The 24,872-nt window shown below is 36.1% G+C and overlaps 1 protein-coding gene across 4 annotated transcripts in view; it reads left to right on the top strand.

The window, feature by feature from the left end:
- The window catches only part of VWA8 (von Willebrand factor A domain containing 8), a 408,431-nt gene that overhangs the window by 249,441 nt on the left and 134,118 nt on the right, over window positions 1–24,872 (top strand). For all 4 annotated transcript variants that reach the window (XM_033234160.1, XM_033234152.1, XM_033234151.1 and 1 more), the window contains 9 exons: window positions 5,245–5,353; window positions 7,414–7,552; window positions 9,976–10,175; window positions 16,549–16,659; window positions 17,581–17,645; window positions 18,057–18,182; window positions 19,230–19,339; window positions 20,009–20,163; window positions 24,499–24,694. In XM_033234160.1, the coding sequence (XP_033090051.1) occupies window positions 5,245–5,353; window positions 7,414–7,552; window positions 9,976–10,175; window positions 16,549–16,659; window positions 17,581–17,645; window positions 18,057–18,182; window positions 19,230–19,339; window positions 20,009–20,163; window positions 24,499–24,694 (1,211 nt within the window). The remainder of the gene's footprint in view (window positions 1–5,244; window positions 5,354–7,413; window positions 7,553–9,975; window positions 10,176–16,548; window positions 16,660–17,580; window positions 17,646–18,056; window positions 18,183–19,229; window positions 19,340–20,008; window positions 20,164–24,498; window positions 24,695–24,872) is intronic.

Below are 24,872 nucleotides of genomic sequence, written 5' to 3' on the forward strand. Positions count from 1 at the left end.
GATAAAGCAGATGGCAGAAAGAGAGAAGACATTTTTTCAGTGAAACGTGAAGAAAGATTAAGGAAAGGAAACCCTGGCCCCAAAACTGTAGTCTGGCAACTTCTGTGAGGAGGAAGAGAGCCAGAGATGTGTGGAGCAAGCTGACAACATCTGCATTGGCACTGAGTGACGCTGGGCAACAGCACTAAACTACAGTGTCATTCTGGGTATCGGGGAGTATATTTGAGAAGTGCCTGCCAAGAATAGCAAATTTCCCAAAATCTTCCATCTCATAAATCTAGATTACTCTGCATTTCTGTGATCTCTTCTGGACCTCGGTGGCAGAGGTATACAAGTCTAAGTTATGAAGTGGAAGCCCTGATTTCTAAATGCAGAACCAAGCACAGAAAGGGAAAATATGTACAAATACTCACATATTCATCATTTGTAGCAAAGCAAAATTGACTTACCAACATCCTGTGAGACGGTAGAGAAGTGACATTCTGAAGTTTCTAGCAAATAAAGGAACATATTACTGGGAATTGATAATGGTATCCATTGTTACCAAAGTATGTAAAGGGGCATTTGTATTATCTCTCGGCAATGTGCTGGCTTTTTCTTTTAGTACATATGAAAATAGTTTAAGGGATTTCTTAGTTCTGACCTGCTCTTTAAATTTTTTTCTCTCTCAGGTCTTTAATGTGAAAATTACAGATTCCATAGAACTTTATTCTAAGAGTTTCTAGGAGTTTTGTATGTATAAATTTATGTGGAAACCCAGAAGTGTAAGGAATTCATTTTTCCCAGAAAGGAATATAGAGGAGTGGGGAGTAATGCAAGTGGGAGTAACATTTGAATGGGCACTTGGGAATAAGAAGGATTTCACCAAGGAGGCTGGAGCAGAAAGGAATTCTAAGTGGAGGTAATGGCCTCCTGGAAGCATGAAAATGCATAGCATGTTCAGGAATAGCAAGTAAGAGTTTGAGGTAGCTGAGACTGAGAGGAAGGGATAAGCACAAAGCCAGAATTATTAGTCAGGGCTATTCCATGAAAGGCTCCAGTGAACTTTGTTGGACAACCCAACTTAATTTTTGCCGGAAGTTAGATTTAAAACATCAGGAATGAGTGAGGCCTGCTAAAATTGGAGTTGTTATTTTTCTTCTCAAAGATGGTAGTAATTGTTGAATTTTTGAAATTTGGTGGAACAGCCCTGAAGGGTTCCATTATTCCCATGAAAATTAGTAGTTCTTGTGGTAAGGAAATGTTTTAGGAATTGTTGATAATAGGTATGTCAACAACTTCCAATTGCATAATGCCCCTAGAAAGATCCAAATCTTTTTCATGTGTTTTCTTTCATATTCCAAAAATAGTGTTGGCAAATGTTCAGAGAAGGCAGAAATTTGCCAGAACATACTCTTTAAAACCCAGCTCACCAATTTATGGAAGCAATCTTAGACAAATCTCTTGCATGTCATTCAGACTATAGTACTTGACTTTGGTATCCATATGCATCATGTTATGAATTGTATGTGTGTTTTAAAACAAAAGAAAACCTTTTTTGTTCTTTCTGTAACTTGCTCAAGTACTATAATTTGACCTGAGTCATAATTGCGATACTCACCTTTCTTTTAGTCCAAACTTTTACTTCCAGATCCTTATTATCATTTCCACAAGGGATTAAGGAACACCAAACATAGGAACTAAAATACTTCACTGTTTTAAAAAAACATAAATTCATGAATGACATTGAAGATAAAAAACAGTGCTATTTATGGGCCTTAAGTTCCTCCTCCTTCCCCATGAAATCAAATTCACACATCATTCTAGCTGGGACTTTAACAAAGTTAAACAATACAAGTGACAAAGTCTTAAAGCCATGGAAAATGCCATTATTGTTTTAATCAAATCAGATATTAAAACTTAAGTCTGGTCAGAGTTGGATGACATAGTTCACTAAGAGAATAGAGGGGCTTTTGCTAACTGGTTATTTAGAGTTTCCCCTAAATTAATGTTGATTATGTTTCAAATTTCAAAGCTTGCTCATGCACCGAAATATAATATAATGCTTCCGCTTTCCCCTAACTACTAACTTACCAAGGGAGAGAAAGTTAGTAATGGTCAAATTTTCCCACAGCTTATTCGGAGGTCTTAGTAGTAGAAAATAAATGAAGGGCTTGGGTTTACCTCAGTTTGGCCAGCCTAGAGCCTACAGGAATAGTCCAGAAACAGTAATACCCCATGTTACCAAAGGACAGAATGGTGTCGGTTTGATTGTGTAACTCCAGGACACCCTGTGTTATGTGTCTTTCAGTTTAGTTATTACTGCCAAGAGCATCATGTTATGTGGTTCTGGAATAGATTCTATATAGGGTACCTGAAGGTCCTTCCCATACCCTGCCAACCAAACAGCCAGTGCTATTTTTATATAGAGCCAGGCAACGTATAATTTCCATGACTGTTACTTAGAATGAGTTGGCAAGTTCAAACCAGATTTTATGAACATGCCTGGCATTGTCAGTAAAACCTGAAAGTGGAGCAAAGTTACTTTTTCTCAAATGGATGAAGGTTTTTTTTTTTTAAGCATTTGTATGATAGTTTTGTAAGATTTATGAAAGAATATATTAGATCAATTTTTTAGGCTACGTATCAACCAAAGATCATTTAATTAATGATCTCCCCTGAATTAAATTAAATTTCAAGATGTGAAACTGTTTCTGTTGTCTTCAAAGAACCAATTTGGGATGTATCCAGAGTTTGTTTTTATATGCTTTATTAAAGCATGTATATCTATCAGGGGATCTGTCCTGTTGGTAAGTATAGATATTTTCATTCTGATTATTTTCACTTCAGAGTATCAAGACAATGCAAGACTATAAAACTTACCAGTGACACTTCTCTCTACTCTCTTCCTTGATCATCACAGACTCCCCAAGCTGGAAGGAACTTTACAGATCATTCCCTTCATTTCACAAATGAAATTAATATCAAGCAAAGTCAAAAAGGCAAAAAAAGAAAGAAATTAATACTTAGAGAAAACGATGGACTTTCCCCTTCCCAAGTTTATATAGTAGGTTAATAAAAGAACTAGAACTAAAACCCAAATCCCTTGCAGTCTGTTACATTATGTCTTCTATGCTGGCAGATTATTAAGTGTATCTCTTTCTTTTATTTTCCTGTTTCTACATTTGGAGCCCCAATTCTCCTTCGGTGAACTGCTGAAAGCAAGTGTAAAAGAGAGTTTATTCCCTAAACTAAAAGAGAGATCCCAGTCTATGTTTTCAAGATCTGGCCTGTTAACACAGAAATGTATTTTTATTACATTCAAAAGAAAGAAAACAGTAATCGTAAGACCCCGTTATTCCCCTAATTCAGTACCCTCCTCCTGAGCCTCTGCACACACACATTCTTTCCTGGTGAAAAGTTGGAAGTAAGTGGGTCACCAATTGAGATAATTGTCCAGATACTTAAAATATATTTTAGACGATAGATTCAAAAGTGTGTGTGTGTGCTTTTGAGAGATTTATGTCATATGATTTAGAAGAATTTCAATGTTAGTTTCTTTTTCTTTCCTCTTGTGATAAACATTAGCATTCAAAAGGGACGAAAAGCATATTCTACTAGAATGTTTGCTTCCATTATTTTATGCAAAAAAAATCTTAGCCTTACATGATCTTATTAAGCATTTGGAAATATTATGTCAGACTACTTTTTTACTGTAAATAAAATAATTTCTAAATATAAGCATGTGTTCTTTTAATGATCATCAAACTCATTCCAAGGATACATTTCAATTTGTAACCATGTGCATTTTATTTTTAGAGAGCTTTTAACTCTGAATCACTAAATTTCTAATGCATTAAGTGACAAATCAATGGTTCCTATTTTAAAGACTCAAATAAAAGATAGTATGATTAAAAAGTGAAGACTTGGCTCACACTTGTAATCCCAGCACTTTTGGAGGCTGAAGCAGGAGGATCACCTGAGTCCAGGAGTTTGAGACCAGCCTGGGCAACACAGCAAGACCCTGCTTCTACTACTGAAAATTAAAAATACAAAAATTAGCCACGCATAGTTTTGCATGCCTATAGTTCCTGCTACTCAGGAGGATGAGGTAGGAGGATCATGAGTCCAGAAATTCAAGGATGCAGTGAGCTGTGATTGCACTACTGCCTGGGTGACAGAGTGAGACCCTGTCTCAAAGAAAAAAAAATGAAGACTTAAAAAAAATTATCTGCTGTTTTATACTTTAGTATTGCCATGTTGGTTTTGGCAAGTCACCTTATTTGAAAGTCATTTTAAATAAAAGGGAATCTAAATACAGAATGATGGCATTAGAAATCAGCATATAGCTCCTTTGGTGGGTTAGTGCTGAAAGTGGCCCCACAGGTGCCTCTGGATTCCAGTAATGCTCTACCTCTTTGGGTACTGGTTACACATGCGTGCAGAGCTGACATATTTATCTGAACATTTTCGTATGTACTTTATGTTTTAATTCAAAGTAAAAAAATTAAGATGCCCAAAGAAAGTCTATGAAGCTTGCCGTATACAACATACAAAGTGGGACTAGTAGTATCGTGTACTCTTGGTTATTTGATTCCAAATTTAGAAGAATAGGCTGGGCATGGTGGCTCATGCCTGTAATCCCAGCACTTTGGGAGGCCAAGGCAGGCAGATCACCTGAGGTCGAGACCAGCCTGACCAACATGGAGAAACCCCACCTCTATAAAAATAAAAAATTAGCCAGGTGTGGTGGCGCATGCCTGTAATCCCAGCTACTCAGGAAGGCTAAAACAAAAGAATTGCTTGAACCCAAGAGGCGGAGGTTGCAGTGAGCCGATACCGCACAATTGCACTCCAGCCTGGGCAACAAGAGTGAAACTCCGTCTCAAAAAAAAGAATAGACTGAGAAAATTGATAGATTGCTCCAATCTTTTAAAAAAAGTTTTCCTATACTCTACCAGAAATGTAGATGTTAAATTACTGCAATTCAAAGGAGTATGTATGTAAATCAATTATATTTGTCATTAAGGTAGAAACAGGACCTTGCCTTACCTTCTGAGTTTCTGAAATGTGGGATCCTTTTTGTCTTAAAGTATATTTTAAACATGATTTTATACACTGTCTTTTAATGAAATGAAGTATAACTCACTTCTAAGTAAAGCGTTCTTCAAATTTATTTGTGTGGTTGGTAATAGATGGCTTGTTATTTTTTTCTATGACTTGGATACAATAAGAAATATTTACTTTGCAAATCATCCGTAACAGGTTGCCTCTGCCAGAACAGACGTTCATGGGCTACTGGACAATTGGTCAGGCAAGAAGTGGGATGCAAAAACTCTTGTGTCCAGTGGAAACTCATCATATAGACATAAAGGTTAATATCATCATTATTTTCTCTTAAAATATTGAACCTTATAAATTTTGCTGTATCTTCCCTGGAGATAATCCAAACAATCTCAGAAATGGTTTGTTCTGATGTTATTTTAGCTTCTGCTCTAACTTTCTAATCAGGCTGGCCTCTCAGTAGACAATTCCTAAAGGCTAGCTAGAATATCTAAAGAGCTAATTGGATGATGAGAGTCTGGTATGTTACATATTTTCCTAGGAAAGTTGCTCTGTGATATTTGTCTTATGCTAATAGGATTAAAACTTTGTGCTTTTTGATTTTGGGTCTCTTTTTAGCCACACATTGTTGCCAGGTTCAGTCTTCATGTGAAAGTAAAGGAAAGAACTATCAGTCACTAGTTGCAATAGAAGTCCCTCTAGGCATTTCAAGCAGAAAGGAATTTACTGTGAGAAATTAGATGCTTGTAAAATCATTAGAAAGGGCAGCAGGAACAGAAGTTGAGGGGCAACACTGGACTTGTAATTTCAAGATCAGTATTTCTGCTTCTGCTGTCATCGCTGCTGCTGAGGGCAGCACAGTAGAGCAACGTCAGCAAACATTTTCTCTAAAGGACCACAGAGTCAATATTTTAGGCTTTGTAACCGTACAGATTCTGTTGCAACCACTCAACTCTGCCATATAGTACAAAAGCAGCCTTGGCAGTACATAAACAAGTGGAAGTGGCTGTGTTTCACTAAAATTTTATTTACAAAAAAAACAAGCTGTGGGTCAGACCTGGCCTGCAGGCCATAGTTTGTCAACCCTTACAGTAAGACAAAGGGAAACACACCCAGACATGTGCTAATCTGACTGTTCATTTTTGTCAGAGCCTCCTTGTCTGCTATCACTGCAGGAAGATGGCCACTACCTCTTTTCTGCCTTCCAGATCTCATTCAAGTGCATTTAATTGGCAAAACCTAAATCATTTCAAGAACGCTTTGTATTTATTATTATTGTTTTTTTTTTTTTTGAGACGGAGTCTTGTTCTGTCACCCAGGCTGGAGTGCAGTGGCGTGATCCCGGCTCACTGCAAGCTCCACCTCCCGGATTCACGCCATTCTCCTGCCTCAGCCTCCCGAGTAGCCGGGACTACAGGTGCCCTCCACCACGCCCAGCTAATGTTGTGTGTTTTTAGTAGAGACGGGGTTTCACCGTGTTAGCCGGAGTGGTCTCGATCTCCTGACCTTGTGATCCACCCGCCTCAGCCTCCCAAAGTGCTGGGATTACAGGCGTGAGCCATTGTGCGTGGCCACCAGGACCCTTTCTAAAGGGAGTATGAGAAATGCAGTTTCTTACTCCCCTAGCCCCTGAGATATAGACTACATAGAAGAGGGGTGGTGGGCAGGGGACATGCATGCCAATATCTAGTCCAAATATTTTTGATTAAGGACTGTAGGGCATACAAATCACTGGAATTTTGCTTACATCTCTAGTGTTCTTTCAAGAAGTCATATCTAAGTACCCAACTAATATTCTTAACATTATTAAATTAGGCACTCTGCTTATATTTATATTGAATAATTATCACCATGTGTGAAATACTCTTTCATAAGTAACACTAGTGATTATCAGTAAGTTTGGTTTTGTAAAAAATTTCAAATGCCACATGTTTTGCATTTAATTTAAAATACCCAGTGTGTAAAGACATAAAAATCCTTCTTCACAATGGAAATGTATCAGGCTCTGGCTCATTCATTTGCAAATTATTCTCCTGGTTTGGACAGCTCTGGGTCCTGATACTTGGAGTTCAAAACTGGCTGTCACCTTAGGAAGGAATGAAGAAATGGAAATGCTATAGGATTTTACATCTGGTATATTTTGTGAGTAAAAAGAATAAGTGAGAAATAAGACAGCACATATGAAAGCATTTATAAATGCAAGTGTATGATTATTATTATTATGAGTACTAAGCCTATCAATAAATTGAAAAAAGAGATAGCAGGATATTAAATACTTGAATTTAAAGTTTATATTTTGGAAGAACTTTAGCTTTTCTACATTTTGGTGACAACCAAAATGTCTTAACTGAGAAAACTGCTTTATTATAGGGTCCAGCACTTATAAATATACAGGAGTATCCAATAGAAAGACATGAAGAAAGATCCCTAAACTTTACTGAAGAATGTGCCTCCTGGAGAATACCGCTGAATGAAGTTAATATAATCTGTGACATTGCTACATCACATGGTATGTCCGCTTATTCTTTTGATCTTTCCTTACTGCATATGTTTTTTTAAAAAAGGAATTAAAATAATCTCTAGACATCAAAAAAGTTTATGATAGACTTGGTGTCTGTCATTCTTGGATTGGATAGCAATTATATGTAATTTAGAACTAATTTCCTCTAACAACCTAACAAAATGCTATTGTGGAGTCCACATAAGCACTGCTGAGTTTGTATGCATATGTCTGTTTCTCATTACAATTGTAGCACAAAGTTAAACACACCCAGGCATGTGCTAAAAATAGAAGGGAAAAATAAAAAGGAGAAACATTGGGATTTTTGGCTGGGATTCCAGTTTGGTGATTACATGAACCATGAAAGTAGGGCTGGAGTGATTTGCAGTCATTAAACTTCTAATTGTAAAGGATGGCAAATAAAGAATGTGAATTTTTGGCATCCACACTTCTGGACTGTTGCCATTACCTACTGATTCATGCAGTGGGCCCTGGGTACATTTTGGCAGAAGTTCCTCAACTGCTGTCAGTTACTAAGGTGATATAAACAGAAGTGGTGGCTAGGGGAAGGGAGAGAGTCTCTAACTTGATAAGATGAGAATTGTTGAGGCAAAAATTGGTATCTTGTTTTTTTGCCTATAAGTTCTATTGATATAGTTTATTCTACAAATCTGCCATTTTAAATAAAAATATGTGCTTTTAAAAATATACAGTTTTTTAAAATTGGTAAAAGATAAATATCAATCTTGTATCTGTATGTTTAAGACAAAGACTGAACTGCATTTAATGCCTGCAAAAAGAGAAAATAGTTAATGAGTTTATTAAGTACATTTCTGTTAACACTTTTACTATATTCCCAGTGCCCTATATTATGCAGGAAGGTGCTCAATAACTGTTGACTAGAACTTATTTGTGTTGATAATGGAAGCATTATAAAAGATCCATAAATTATAAATTCTTTGGTTCTGATAATTGACACTGTAACATCTACAGTTTGCATCGTCTACTAAAGAAGTGTGTCTTTTTCAGAGCTTCTGTTGACTTGTGTTTCTTATCAGTTAGCTTATTTATTTAAATTTACTGTATCTTTATATATAATGTGTGTGATATGTATAATATATCATTATATATAATATATAGATATGGTACACATGCATACATACAGACACACACATGTGTTCCAGATTTTTCAGGGTAGTCCCAATTTTTTTTTTTTTTTTGAGATAGAGTCTGCCTCTGTAGCCCAGGATGGAGTGCAGTGGCGCAATCTCGGCTCACTGCAAGCGCCACCTCCCAGGTTCACGCCATTCTCCTGCCTCAACCTCCTGAGTAGCTGGGATTACAAGCGCCCGCCACCACGCCCGGCTAATTTTTTTGTATTTTTAGTAGAGATGGGGTTTCACTGTGTTAGCCAGGATGGTCTCTATCTCCTGACCTCGTGATCCACCCACCTCGGCCTCCCAAAGTGCTGGGATTGCAGGTGTGAGGTAGTCCCAAATTTAAATGACGTATCTTATTGTCGTATCTCATGTCTTAATTTGGGGTTTGGAAAATATGACCGCTGTAAAATAGATACCTGGGTGATAGGTGATGCTGATACCGTTTATTATGCAAAAGTAGCTTAATCCCTTGCTTCAACGGTGCCCATATTAGAGATTATGAGAAACTTAGTCCAGAGCGTGGCTCCTCAAAAGGGAGGACCTCAAACCAGCAGCATTAGCCTCTCCTGGGAGTTTGTTGGAAAGGCAGAATGTGAAACCCCACCCCAAACCTCCTGAAGTCTGCAGTTTTATTAGATCCCCAGGTGATTCATAGGCACTTGAAATTTGAAGAAGCACTGACTTCTTCAAATGGAAGGAAGTGGACTTAGGTACCCAGATTGAAAAGACAGAGATCTTACAGTAAGAAATACTCAAATATGAACAAAACTTTGAAAAATAAGATCCATAGAGCTAAGATTTTTTAAATGGAATTACTTATTTACAGCAAGAAAATCTTAAAGAGCTAGTAACTGTCCGGAAAATGCAAGATTAGCAGATAGAAGATGTTGACCAACTGGTGTCCATCTGAACCAACAAGAGAACAGACCTTCACTGTAGCACTAAGCATGTTACTGTCATACAAGGAAGAATTTCCTGACATTTAGGATTGTTTAATATTTAATGGTTTTATCACAAGATATTATGACATTCTTTGGGGAACAAATAATCCATTTTTTTCAGATAGATAGTTGTGACCCTATCTACATTTAGGGTCGAAACTAAGTTGCTTGTCATGGTCTTTTCAGCCTAATCAACCCATGATACAAATCATCTGCTGAGTTCCAACTCCGTGTTCCAGCTGTGTATTCGTGATTCAGTTTTCGTTAGACCTCTTGGCCAATTAGAAAATTGGTTGCCAGCCACAAAATTAACACCTTTTTGTCATTTCAGAAAATGAGCAAAATACTCTCTATGTAGTTACATGCAATCCTGCTTCCCTGTACTTTATGAATATGACTGGGGAAAGTGGCTTCTTTGTGGACCTTTTTGATATCTTCCCAAGAACAGCCAGTGGCGTTTGGCACCCTTTTATGACAGTGGCACCGCTGGGAAGTCCTCTGAAAGGTCAAGTGGTTCTCCATGAGCAGCAGGTAATGCACACCAGGCTACAATGATGTGAAGAATGACTTACATGTTTGGCAAGGGTGATTAGAAACCTATAACTGAAAAGATGTGCTTTCATGATGATCAAGGAGAGGAGCTGGAGGGGATGGGTCAGGAGTTGCATTTTATCAGTACCACAAAGGCAGGCTAATATCTTGCTTTCTCTAGAGACTTCAACATGACCTATAAATCTGGAAACAGGTAAGTCAGGGTTTTTCAACCTCGACACTATTGACATCTGAGGTCAGATGATTCTTTGTTATGAAGCTTCCACTCACTTTGGGGAGATAGACAAGTAAACCAACAAATGAACATGCCAGTTTCAGGTAATGATAATTGTTACATATAGAAACAGAGTAATGTCCAAGGGAGTGATGGGAATGGGGTAGGAGGAATTGAGAAGGTGAATGGTATTAAAAAGAGTGCTGAGATATCACCTTTTAGGAGATGACATTTTATCTAAGACCTGAATGGTGTTTTTTGGTAGAGACAGCCGTGTAAATACACCAAATGGAATACAGTAAGATCCATCAGTATCTAATGATGCTGAAGTTCTATCCATCATTACTATGGATTAGTGCACTAAGATTGTATTAGTGACAAGCACAGATGCCCGGAGTCAGGCTAAAAATAACTCCAAACAAAACATATAGATCAGAAGACAGATTGCATTTCAATTAGTGAGAATTCTAAAGGTCTAAGTTAATCTATACAATACCAATAGAAAGGAGCGTAATGTTTTTGTATACCTATTATCTATCTAGTATATACCAAGTGCTACGCTAAGCGTATTATTCATTCAACAAATATATATCATGTGCCTCCTATTGGGGATACTGCAGTGACCAAAATTACCCAAAAACTCTTGTCCTCAAAAGCTTGCATTCTGATGTAGGAAGATAGACAGTAAGCAAAATAAGTAATTATATCTTAAATTCGAAGATGAGAAACAACAGAGAATAAGATTGCAATTTAAAATAAGGCAGGCAGGGATTGCCTAATTGAAAGGGGGATATTTAAACAAAGATTTTAGAGAAGTGAAGAGGAGAATGGGTATCTGGAAGAAGAGAGTTCTAGACAAAAGGAATAGTAGGTTTAAAGGCCCAGAGGCTAGAAATATGCCTCTTCAACTTTAAAGAAGTGTAATGTGGAAGATTGAATAAAAGGGAAGCAGGAGGAGGTGAGATAAAGAAGTTACACTGTGGGTTGGAGTAGGGGCAAAGTGAAGGGGGTGGTGAGAAGCAGGCTGTGTAGAGCAGGGGTCCCTAACCCCCAGGCCACAGACCAGTATTGCCTCCTGGCCTGTTAGGAACTGGGTCACACAGCAGGAGGTAAGTGGTGGGCAAGGAAGCGTTGCTGCCTGAGCTCCACCTCCTGTCAGATCAGCCACAGCATTGCATTTTCATAGATGCGTGAGCCCAACTGCACATGCAAGATATCTAGGTTGCACTCCTTGAAGAATCTAATGCCTGGCCGGGCGCGGTGGCTCAAGCCTGTAATCCCAGCACTTTGGGAGGCTGAGACAGGCGGATCGGGTGGATCACGAGGTCAAGAGATCGAGACCATCCTGGCTAACATGGTGAAACCCCGTCTCTACTAAAAAAAAAATACAAAAAACTAGCCAGGCGAGGTGGCGGGCACCTGTAGTCGCAGCTATTCAGGAGGCTGAGGCAGGAGAATGGCATAAACCCGGGAGGCAGAGCTTGCAGTGAGCTGAGATCTGGCCACCGCACTCCAGCCTGGGCGACAGAGCGAGACTCCGTCTCAAAAAAAAAAAAAAAAAGAATCTAATGCCTGATGATCTTAGATAGAACAATTTCATCCTGAAACCACCCCACACCCCCACACAGCCCCCACCCCACCTCTCCAGTCAGTGGGACAATTGTCTACGAAACTGGTCCCTGGTGCCAAAAAGGCTGGGCACCACTGGTGTAGAGTCTTGTAGGCCGTTGAAGTTTCTGGGTCCTGACTATGAGTAAAAGGGGAAGACAGGAGGAGGTTTTGAGCAGGGAGCTAGCATGATTAAAGGATTTCTCTGGGTGCTCTGTGTGAATAGTCTATAGGTGCTCAGGCACAATGAGGGAGACTAAGAGATATGGTGGTTTGGAGGAGGATGGGGCTCATAAGCAATGACAGATTCTAGAAATATTTTGAAGGTAGAACCAACAGGATTTCCTAACAATTCCAATATATGGGGTCAGAGAGAGAGTAAAGGACAACCGTAAGATTTAGGGACTGAGCAACTTGAAGTTGCCATTGACTAAGATGGGGAAGGAATCAGTTTGGGAGGGAAGCTCAGATGATATTAGATTCAGTTTGAGATGTCCATTAAATATCCACATAGATGATAAGACTGGAGTTCAATGGAGAACTCCTACCAGGATAGACAAGCTTAGGATTCATTAACAAATAAATGTTCTTTAAAGCCATGAGACTGAAAGAACTCACCAAGGGAATGAATATAAATAGAGAACAGAAGTTCAAACACTAAGCCTTGGGGCAGTAAAATATTAAGAAATCAAGGAAATGAGGAAGAATCAATGATGGAGTTTGAAAATGAATGAGCAGTAGAGTAGATGGATAAACTGAGGAGCGTGTTATCCAGGAATGCAAGTGATGAATGTCTCAAAGATAAGGATCAATTGTTAAATGCTGACAACATAACATGTAAGAGATTGCTTACTTACTCATGTTATTCTTCCGACTGCCCATTGAGGGTAGCTCTTAGCCACATTTACATATGAGAGGACTGAGGCTCAGACTTCAAATAACTTGTCTAGCAAGCACATAGTAGAACTGAGATTCACAGCATATTGGATTGACCCTACCAGAGTTAAACATCACCTACTCTGTCACTCACTACAGATTTGGGGAAAAAGATTAGTTTGAAAACTTAACAAGTACTTATAATAGGAAAATATTTTTTAAATGCAGTGTTGTTACTTATGAATATTTAAAGAGCAGAGTGCTACCAAGAAATAATACTTTCTCTAATCAAGAGAAAAGTATTGCATAATATGTCAGTAGTTCATGGAGGAAATAAGTCAACTTTAACTTTAGTCTGTGCCTCCAGAAATTATCATAAATTCTGAGTTATAAGTATTTTTCTGATTTTGTTTTTACTTTTTTATTTTTACTTTTACTTTCTCCTAGGAGCAGAATTTATAAATATCCAGATATTGTTTATAAAAGTTTATGTCCTGAAAATTGGAATGAGGGTTTTACTTTATAGATTTTCAACAAAGTATCGATGCCATTGAATTTAACCCTGTAGCCAAAACAATCTGTCATAAAAGGTACATGATATCTTGGTGGTTTGCAATTTAGTAAGTCAGTCAAATTTGGGTGAGACTATATATGGAATATTTATTTAAACAGTCCTGCCACATTTTCAACTGTCAAGTTAACTGTCAAATTTACATACACAAATTTTTTAATAAAAGTGCCAGATTTGTAGGTTCTCAGCAAGAGTTTTATTTTCTCAAAAGATCCAATTATTTGGTAACAGTGCTGATTAATACTCTGTTTAATTTCAATTACTTTCATGAAAGAAAGTCTGATTTTCATTGTGAAGCTGTGCTTGACTCCCATAGCCAGCACCTTGCCTCTTTATATGCTGCCTTACTTACCCCTTGGCCACAGTTTCAAGTTTTCCAGAAAACTACTTCGGAACCCTGAGCAGACCTGCACACCTTGTCTGTGTACTTCCTCTCTACCTGTCCTCTAAACTGCCTTCTCTTTTCCCAGAGAGGGTATCTTAACTATTTTATGATCTACCCCTGTCAAGATGTCAGACCTATACAATTCCATGTGAACAGTACAGAGCTGTGAAATTTAACAACTGATAAATAATTCTAGTGGAATGAAAAATAAGTAGACTGCCATCAATTCCTTCTTCTTCATTCTACCCTAACTGAAAATGAAGCAAAAATATTTTAGAGAAGTACTTCATGAATTCGGCTATTCCTTGTCTTTTTAACATAAAGCTTTGCTACAGATGCATGTTCCTGGTTAGTTTAAGAAGTTGTTCAAAAATTCCTTACTAAAATAAAATCTTAAGTAAGGAAAGGGAAACTTTGCCTTGCCTAAAAATAAAGACCGTCCCCTTCCCCCACTCCCCATGAGATTATTTATTACATCTGTAGAAAGTTTAGAATTTCAGATTTAGGGACATTGAGGTCATCCAGAGGTTACTTTTCTCCCAGTCAAATACAAACATAATAAAATTGCTCACTTGCGTCTCCTCCCTGCCCCCGTTAAAGGAGTGCCAAAGCCACAGTTACATGTACTCATGTGTGACGCAAAATTCTATTTTTAAACCCAGACAGAATCTATCATTAGTCATTTACAGAAGGAAACCATTAACATCTAAAAGGATGGAGCAACAGAACTCCTTCATGTTGCCAATTGCTTATAAACTAATTCTAAATACAGCAGTGGCTGGAAATATATGTTTTCTGTCACTTAGAAAGATACAGTTTTTCAGTTCACTTATGCCATGTTATGAATACATGTATTAGACCCTAAAAAGGTAGAAAAATGGAAGACGATACTAACTTATTTTTATGCTTGATCATATTTGTTTAATCAACTGCTTATTCTTATGCTTACTCATTTTTAGGCATGAAACATTTTTAGGACTTCCTTTTGCTTACAAAGGCTAATATTATTCCGAATTGCTTAAGTGCTAAGAATTCATTTTAATGTTGTACATATTTATTATACAAGAAAGATTTTTTCCATCAAAAAATACTTATTCAAAAAATATTTAATCTAGAATGGAGATTGTAAATTTTTCACTTAATTTTATTTTTTTCTTAAGGAAAACTCTAAGGTATCATTACCATTTTCAAAACTGTCAAGTAGTGGTGAATGATACTTGTTATACGTTAATTTTTAAAAGAATATTTCTAACACATTCTTAATGGAGAATTATATCTTATACAGAATGATGCATTCTAAGGGTGATGTTTATGAAAGAAATTAAAGCTTTGTTAACATGCTCAGTAAAATTTTTTAATACATCTAAAAATCAGAGTATATGATGTGAAGTGAGTTATATGGTGCAAATACTATTTTAATTCTTGAGCACTTCCATAAAATTAGCTTGTAAAATAAAATTAAAACCACACTGAGATGCTAGATTTGCAGATGAATCATTCATTTTTTAACATTTCTTCTTATTTCTTTAACTAAATTATATGACAGAAGGCAAGGGTCATGATTAATTCATTGTTGTATTCTTTATATATTAAATATAAGTTCCTCAATAAATATTATGGAATAAATGAACAAACACTTCACACTTTATTGTTTTCTATATTTTTCAGGGTTTTTATTAATTATTCATGTGCTTTGTGACTTTATCTTCTCCAAAAGAAATTCTTCTTGAAATTAAAAGTTCACAAGAGTTAGGATAACTGGAGGAGCCCCAAATATAAAATAAAATAAAACAAAGAAAGAAAAGACACCTGCATAACAATGAGGTCTGACAAATAACTTGCAGGTACCTTTTTGCAAACCTGTTAGTCTAATCTTCAAACCTCTTTATATTTTAACTAAAAAGCCAACTTCTTTGCATCCCTTTAAAATATTTAATTTTTTCTGACTTTCTCAATGTTAAGTTTTTATTTCATGCATTTCAGTTCATATATTTCAACACATAAGGTTTATTTATTTTCTTAAAAAACATATCCTAATTACTGAAAGATTACATCATTGCATAGCTATGATTAATAATGCTGCAGAAATCTGTTGTTTGTACTTTATTATAGCACCAGTTACAAAGGTCCTTCAAGCTTGGTGAATTTCTAAATGAAGGAACACTGATTACTAGCTAGTTTCTTGGAGTCCTGCATATTTCTTGCCAACTCATCTTTATATCTATTTTATACCTATTTTCTAAATTGAACCTGGATTTGTGAAAAAGATAAATAAGATTTAATTATGCACAATATAAGAGAGCTTTCAACAGAGCATTCTCTAAGTATAATTTTGGTACAGGTAGATGAACTTCTTAAAATCATCAGTCTTTGTAATTTCCTTATTACTAGATAATAAAACAGAATCATGGTTCAACTAGCTTATATTTCAAAGGGAATGGTTTTTACATAAAAATATTTAAAGAGAATACCTTCTGCATCACATATTTAGAAATGTCTTCATAAAACCACCAAAAATTTTAAATTCTTCGTTAAGAAAAATCATTTAATGTCTTTGTGATATTTCTGAAGTATTACAATATTGTCTTTGTTTTGATTTATCACTGTAACCGTCACTGTCAGGTTGCCAAGAGGTTGCCGCTTTAAAAAAAAAAAAAAAAACAAATCTTGAGCTTTTCACTGTTTGTATCATTTGCAGAGTGATGTTATCCTGTTGTTAGATACCACTGGCCGGGCCCTTCGTCGCCTCATCCTCCCGTCAGAGAAACTTACATCTAAGAAACCTTTCTGGTGGAACAAAGAAGAATCTGTAAGAAACACCACATTTGTCCAGCAAATTGCCAAGGATTTCTATAGCTTTCTAACCAGAAAGATTCATGCATGCCCATCCCTTTAAGTACCTTTGGTTTGTTGTAATGCACAAGAGAATTTCCTGTTACACACATATAGATTTTAACATGATGTATATCACCATAGATATGTGTGTAATTAAATATCAATAACTTCTTTTTATGATATTATACTTGCATGATTTGCCAGGACTGGACTAACAAGAGAAAATTAACAAGTATTTGAATATGATATTTTAAACAAATTTCTGATCATGAAGTCAGTTTAACCTGTTTTCGAGTTATGTAGTTATGTTTTGGATTTATATGATAAAACTGTGAGTATGCTACCTAATTTCCTCTACTAGACAAATATGTGTTTTAGTTTATTAACTAAATTAAACTAGTAAGTAAATAGTTTAGGCCAACACAAGAGAATTTATTCTGCCATTCAGAAAAAAATAATGGTTTTTAAAATAAGGTTTACCCTCTGCCCTACAAGTCAACATCCTTAGGTCTTAAAAGACTATGAAAAAAGTTATTTTTTAAAATGTCATAAATGTTTCCTAATATAAGAAACAAAGTGTTTCCCATGTGTTTATTTTATGGTGTAAATTCCATGGTTAATCATCAGATAGCCTGTTATTTCTTAACAATGTTTGGTGTTGTTTTTTAAAATTTATTCTGAAGAGGTTTTAGTACATAGTTCACAGCAAATTTTGATATATAGTTTAATCCATTTTACCGTAAAAGTCTTAGAGTAGATAAATAGATAGCTTGTTTGAGACTTACATGTTTTACAAGTTGAAGAACTTTATTTTATTTAAGGGGAAGTAGCTAAAGAGAGACATGACTGTATCTGACACATTTAATGTGAATATCTTGTTTTGTTTTGTCTTTAGGAAACTTATAAAATGTGTAAAGAATTTTCACACAAAAACTGGCTGGTATTCTACAAAGAAACAGGGTGAGCTCTTTGTTATAGAAGATTTAAACTGAAGTTCTTATTTGGCCCATTCCATTTCCTGTTTTGATTATACTTGTTTATTATAAAGTGAATGTAACCAAATTATGAATGTTGTAATATAAAAGTAACTTTGCCCACATTGCAGAATACTGAGAAACAGACATAAGACATAGCCACTACTAACATGGCAATGGTCACTACTTTCCATTATTTTTACTTATACACACCCTGACATAGTTTAGAATTTCGCATATCTGTTTTTTCTCAATTAACATTTTTCTACATTATTACTCAGTCTTAAAAACATGCTATTTATGGGTTGCATAATGTATCATGAAATGATTATGCCAGATTACTCAACCATTATCCTCACCATTTCCTTTCAGATACAGTTTTCTTTTCCTTTTCCAGGAACAGCCTGACTGTGCTGGATGTTCTAGAAGGGCGAACTCACACCATCTCACTTCCCATCAACCTCAAGACAGTTTTCCTTGTAGCAGAGGACAAATGGCTTCTGGTGGAGAGCAAAACAAATCAGTGAGTGGCTTTATATAGTGTATCATGGAGTATGTTGTAGCTCAATCTTATTTATCAATTATCTATCATCTTTACTGTTCTGTCTTTCCTGTGTCTGTCTTTTAGCAATTTCTGTGTTTGGCAGAATCTCTATATATGGGACTTATAAGAAGTGAGGAAGGGAGAAAAAATAAATGTCACTCCTCAGAAAATGGCATTGAAATTAACAGTTAAAAAATCATGACTCTTTCATATGATCCATATTTATTTGGGCTTTTTCCTATTTGTACATTGAGAATTCACTGTATTCTTGCCAAACTGGAGATACTTCAAAGTAGATTTTCCCTTCAAAGAGCCACAGTCTCCATTCTTAGAGCTGTTGCCTTTTGGAATTCACAGAGTTCACACCTTAGAAGTTTCTTTCTCTTTTTATCTTGTGTATTCTGGTTTGGATGTGGTTATGTTTATGTTTTTGTTATCTGACCCATCGGACTGTGCAGTTCTTGATGAAAGGCAGTGTCAACTTTGAGCACCTTCCCTCATGCACAACTCCACTAGCTAAGTGCAGACTCTTTCTGCCCCTCTGCTGACAAGCAGAAGTAGCTCATTGCAGAGGATTTCTGCCTATATATACATCCATATTTTAGAAATGTTAAAAATAAGTAGATCAAGGAGATTACAGTTGTGAGGGCATCTGTCTCTTAGCTGATCACAAATCAGAAGTCATGCCCCCCTTCCTGGCTGATCAAAGAGTTTTATCAAGAGAGGGCTACATGATAATAAGAGTGTACCCCATTTGAGTTGCTTTCCTTGCCCCCACCATAACCCTTTCTCTTATAGGAAGCACTGGATTTTTGCTTCACATTCATTACTGTATTGCTGTTGTGCACTGCTCTTTAACACAGTGTTGAGAAGTTATTTGTTAATTCATGATGAAACTCTAAAACTTCAAATTATACTGGAACTATAAAGAAGAGGCTGAAGAGAATCTAATTTTTCTTAGTCTGGCCTTATGACTATTAGAAAAAGAAAAATTTCACTTAAGCTAGATGTTTTGTTTGTTTGCAGGAAATATCTTTTAACTAAGCCTGCACACATCGAGTCTGAGGGTAGTGGGGTTTGCCAGTTATATGTGCTGAAAGAGGAGCCGCCCAGCACGGGGTTTGGAGTTACACAAGGTAAATACTATGCTATGTCATCTGTGTTTATGACTGTGGAAGTGCATGCTTGTACACATACTGTCCTCTAGAATCATTAAAGAACAAAACACCAGCCTATGTTAAGTTTACACCAAAAGAAAAAACTTAGTCACTACACCAGAAATAGCAAATAAGAATCTACTATCTCAAATTGTCATAAGGAAGTTTCACTGTTGTAAGCTCTGTCCTTGAATTTTTTTAACTGACAGATCAGTATTTTTATATACATTTAGATTGCAAGTCTAATTTAGGATAACATCTTTTTTTCTACAGACCATTGGGATTTCTGCTTAATTTATCACAGTTTTGGGGGATGAATAGTACTTATGAAAAAAATCTAAAACATACCATTGCCAACACTTGGTTGGGTCAGTTTTCACATCTTTTCTACAGGGAACTATTAATTATAGTATTTATTCCTAATAAAATTTTGAATTCTATAAATACTTGAAATCACTTTGGGAAGATGTCTTGGTTATAAAAACAGCATTTTTTCAAACAAAAGCCCATGAATGTAATTTAAAGTGTTTCCTCTTTTTTAACTTGTTCTTTTCCATTTGACTTGTTGAGAATAAAATCTTGCAAAAAATTAATTCCTGGAGCATTTCCGGAGCATATGGTGTCTAATGTTTGTCTGATGCTTTTCAGAAACAGAGTTCAGCATACCTCATAAAATTTCCAGTGATCAACTATCATCTGAACATCTAAGTTCAGCTGTGGAACAAAAGATTGCCTCTCCCAACAGAATTCTCTCAGATGAGAACAATTATGCTACAATAGTTGTTGGTTTTCCAGATCTCATGGTAAGCACCCATTTTTTTTTTTATTTTTTATTTTTATTATACTTCAAGTTCTAGGGTACATGTGCATAACGTGCAGGTTTGTTACATATGTATACTTGTGCAGTGTTGGTGTGCTGCACCCGTCAACTCGTCAGCACCCATCAATTCATCATTTATATCATGTATAACTCCCAATGCAATCCCTCCCCCCTCCCCCCTCCCCATGATAGGCCCCAGTGGGTAAGCACCCATTTTTTAAATTATTGGATAAATATTTCTTTCCCTCAATTTGACCTATTTGTAAGCCTGTTTGAAGGGTAATTAAAAACATGATTTCCTGGTAAACATGTTGGATCAAGTCTGCCTTCCAAATCAGTCAGTAGAAAATATGTTATAGCTAAATAGTTTCATTACACTTTAAAAATTAACATTGAAAGTGTAATGCAATGATAGAATTTGGTAGGGGGAAACGAATATTCTCCATATGTGGGAGTTCATGTAATACAGTTAAAATGCTTAACCTTCCGATGGTAATTTTCTATCATGTCTTCTAGAATTTTTTAAAGTTAATTATTTTTCTATCTACACATTTTATTTATTTATTTATATATTAACTTTTATTTTAGGTTCAAGTGTACGTGTGCAGGTTTGTTATATAAGTAAATTGCATGTCACGGGGGTTTGTCATACAGATGGTTTGGTCATCCAGGTAATAAGCATAGTACCTGATAGGTCGTTTTTTGATCCTCACCCTCCTCCCACCCTCCACCCTCAAGTAGGTGTCAGTGTCTGTTGTTCCCTTTGTGTCCATATGTCCTCGGTGTTTCGCTCCCACTTGTAAGTGAGAACATGTGATATTTGGTTTTTTTGTTCCTGTGTAAAGTTAAATTTGTTGAGTTGTCATTATTGTAGATTAAAATTTTCAACAGTCATGAAGATAGATTTATTTTTCCATTGAGTTTTGCTCCGATTTATCATATCTTTGCAGCATCCAGGTTATAGAGTAATGGCTAATTGTCTCAACTGATTTTTCTCTTAGATGGGCCCTTCTGTTATCTACTGTTACCTATAAAGAAGAAGCTATTTGAATTGACTTTAGGTGAAACTGGGCAACATCTTCCTCTGATGGAAATGTGGGGAAATAATATAAAAGTTATTTCAGTCCAAGTTGCCATGTAATAACCTTAGATGTAGCTCCATGTGTTTTGACTAACCATTTAATTTTTATAATTTCCTTTGTAGCTTTTAGATGGGATGATAGAATTATTTAAAGGTAAAAACATGGGCTGTACTTGACAGTACTCTAATTTTGTATGCCTCAAAATTTTAATATAGTTAATGAATGCTGGGTACTTCAGGATATAAGATTTGAAATCTAAAACTCAATGGATAATATGTGGCTTAGGACTCTGATGTATGTTTTCGTAATTATCAAGTAAAAAGCGTCTGCTATCATATAATTCAAAATGAAATGTTATTGAAATACAGTGTTTACAGCAGCCTTGATATAAAAGAGATGTGTTTTATATGCTTTCTACAATGTTTGCTGCTATAAAAAACTTGGAACTTTTTCTGGAGGTAAAACTATTTTAAAAATTGGTCTTCTAATTACCTTTTATGATTGAAGAAATCAATATAGAAGTATAATGTTATTATAAAAAGTTAGAAAATAAAAGCTAAGTTAAGGCACTGTTTGTATTAACCTTGTAGAAATTCTTACAGCCTGTAAGACTAGTGACCTTGTTAAATTAAAAGCTATATCCCTGCTTCTTTGTGTGGTACCTACCACATAGGAGGTATTTAATGAGTATTTGTTAAATAGAAGGTTAGAGTCAGCTAGACAGCCTTTAAGATGACAATAATATTTTTAGGCCACAACACAATAGGCAGTGTGCTACTCTAAGCCCTTTCATACATGATAGTTAATTTTTACAACAATTCTATGAGGTTTTACAAATGAAAAAACAGAAACAGAGAGAGCTTATATCCCCTAGGCCACAAAGACTCTAAGCAATGGGATTTGAGCTCAAGTGTGACTAGCCAGCCCTCTAACACACATCCTTTTTACCACATCACTCTGCCTTCTTGCTTTATGTGAACTTCTTTGGATTCTCTATTAAACTATTGACAAATGAGTATGCTACCTCTTATTAACTTTTTCATGGAGTTATCAGTGGCATCTAAATTATTACTTATATAACTTTTAAAATCTAATACCAAATAGCTATAAGAATCTATAGCAAATATCATCCTTAATGGTGAAACATTAAAAGTATTTCTTTTCTATTCTCATTAGGAATAAAACAAGGATGCCCACTGTTACCACTTCTATTAAACATGGTAATAGTGTCTTAGACATGATATATAAAAAGAAAATTGATAAACTGTGCTGCATCAAACTTTAAAATTTGAGCTCTATTAAAAGACACTGTTAAGAGAATGAAAAGACCATCTACAGGCTGGGAGAAAATATTTGCAAACCACATTTCCAACAAAAACTGGTATCTAGAGTCTATAAAGGGTCTTAAAACTTAACAGTCAGAAGGCAAATAGCCTAATTTTACACATGAGCAAACAGTAGGCCAGTGTGAGTTATCAAAGATCAGAGCCCAAGTAAGGTAAGGGCATCTGTGATGGGGAGAGGTAACCACTAGTGATGGGCATTAAGCCCAAGCAGGATGAAGGTGGCATTCCTGTGAAGGGGCAGCCTGGAGTGGGATGTAGGAGCCCAAGTAAGGTGAAGTATGTGTCCCTGTGTGAGTGTGGCCCCCTATGGGCTGTCAGGACCCAAGCAGGGAGAGTGGAGCATCTGCCCAGGGAGTAAGGTTAGTGGTGGAGATGGGAGATGGGTCACATACAGCAAGAAAGTAAACATATGAAGGGTGACAAAATACATTAAGGATAATGAAAACAAATTTTTAACTGTTGGAGAGGGGAATTACAGATACCGAAAGGAAGAAAACTAGAATGAACCATGTCATTATTAGATTAAAATTGGATATATTTTTGTGAACTCATAGATTTCAATGTATTTAGGTAGATATAGAAATAAAATTAAAGATAAATGTGAAAAAAAAAATGAGCAAAAGACTTGAACAAACACTTAACCAAAGAGGATAGAGGGATGGCAAATAAGTACATGAAAAGTTATTGGACATCATTAGTCATTAGAGAAATGCAAATTAAAACCATAATGAGATACTAGTACCTACCCATTAGAATGGCTAAAATAAAAAAAACACTGACAATACCAAGTACTGACAAGGATGCAGAGAGCTAATGCAACTCATTATTGCAAGGGCAAACAATAACCAGAACATCTCTGAAGAAGGACCAGACAGAAGTACTCTTCCTAATAAACTTCAAGGTTAATTATAAAACTTCAGTAACTAAGACCATGTGTTGGCCTGGGAATAGAAAAATGCACAGTAGAACAAAATACAGTGCCCAGAAACAGATACATGCATATAAACTGTGTTTTATGATATTGTTGCTATGGGCAAAAATTAGTGGTATTTGGACAATAAGCTATACATGTGAGGAAAGGATGACTGCAGATCCCCACTTCGTACCATTCACAAAAATTAATTCCTGATAGGCTAAGGACTTAAATGTGAAAGATAAAGTCTTAAAACTTTAGAAAAAACATAAGAAAATATCTTTATGATCTTAAGAAGGATAAATACATATGTAGTAAAAATTTAAAGTAAAGCAAGGGAAAAATAACACAAAATTCCAAAAGAGTTCAATCTAGGGGAGAGACAGAGAGAGAATGACCGGGAAGGGGCCCAATCACTTTTGAAGCCATCCCAGGGCTTTAAAAATGCTAGTTATGTTCTATTCATTATGTATAGGTGTTTATTTTTTAACTAATTCCTATATTTCTTCTGTTTAGTTGTAATTGATTTCAAGATAAGAAATTTAACATGTATATTTTACACTTGTCTGAAAATTACGATTATTGACAAAGCAGCCAGCACTTGTACCATATCCAAATGACTTTATTTATTTTTGTTTGTTTGTTTAACACACGATCTCCTCAGCCTCCTGAGTAGCTGGGAATACAAGCATGTGCCACGACATCTGGCTGATTTTTGTATTTTTTGTAGAGATGGGGTTTCACCATATTGCCCAGGCCAGTCTCAAACTCCTGAACTCAAGTGATCCACCAACCTCAGCCTCCCAAAGTGCTGGGATTACAGGCGTGAGCCACTGCACCCGGCCAGGAATTTGGTTTTCTTATACCTGTGAAACATTAGTTTCCCCCCTAGTATCTGCTTAAAGGTCTGCATTGTTAAGGTCGTGGTGAATGTAGTATATGGCACTTCCGTACTTTAATCTCTTTCTTTTTTTCAGTCACCCAGTGAAGTTTATTCTTGGAAGAGACCATCATCTTTGCATAAACGAAGTGGCACTGATACTTTGTTCTATGGCGAAAAGAAGAAAAGTGGGACTCCGAAACAAAGCAATTGTGTGACTCTTTTAGATTTGAATCAGGTTGTGAGGATTTTACCCCCAGGAGAAGTCCCTCTAAAAGATATCTACCCAAAAGGTAAGAAGGAACTCACCAATTCCTAGTTTACAAAGGTGGTTTAAAGTAGCTCCCTTTTGGTAGAGGATATTTAATTTATCTGTATCATTTCATACTTATAAAAAATTGATCATTCTGACCAGTTTAGAAGTAACTGAAAAGACCTCTCTGTATTCAGAAAGTTCTTACTCATTTTCAG

Source organism: Trachypithecus francoisi, unplaced genomic scaffold (assembly GCF_009764315.1).
Source record: "Trachypithecus francoisi isolate TF-2019V2 unplaced genomic scaffold, Tfra_2.0 Contig01461, whole genome shotgun sequence".
In the NCBI taxonomy this organism is placed as follows: domain Eukaryota; kingdom Metazoa; phylum Chordata; class Mammalia; order Primates; family Cercopithecidae; genus Trachypithecus; species Trachypithecus francoisi.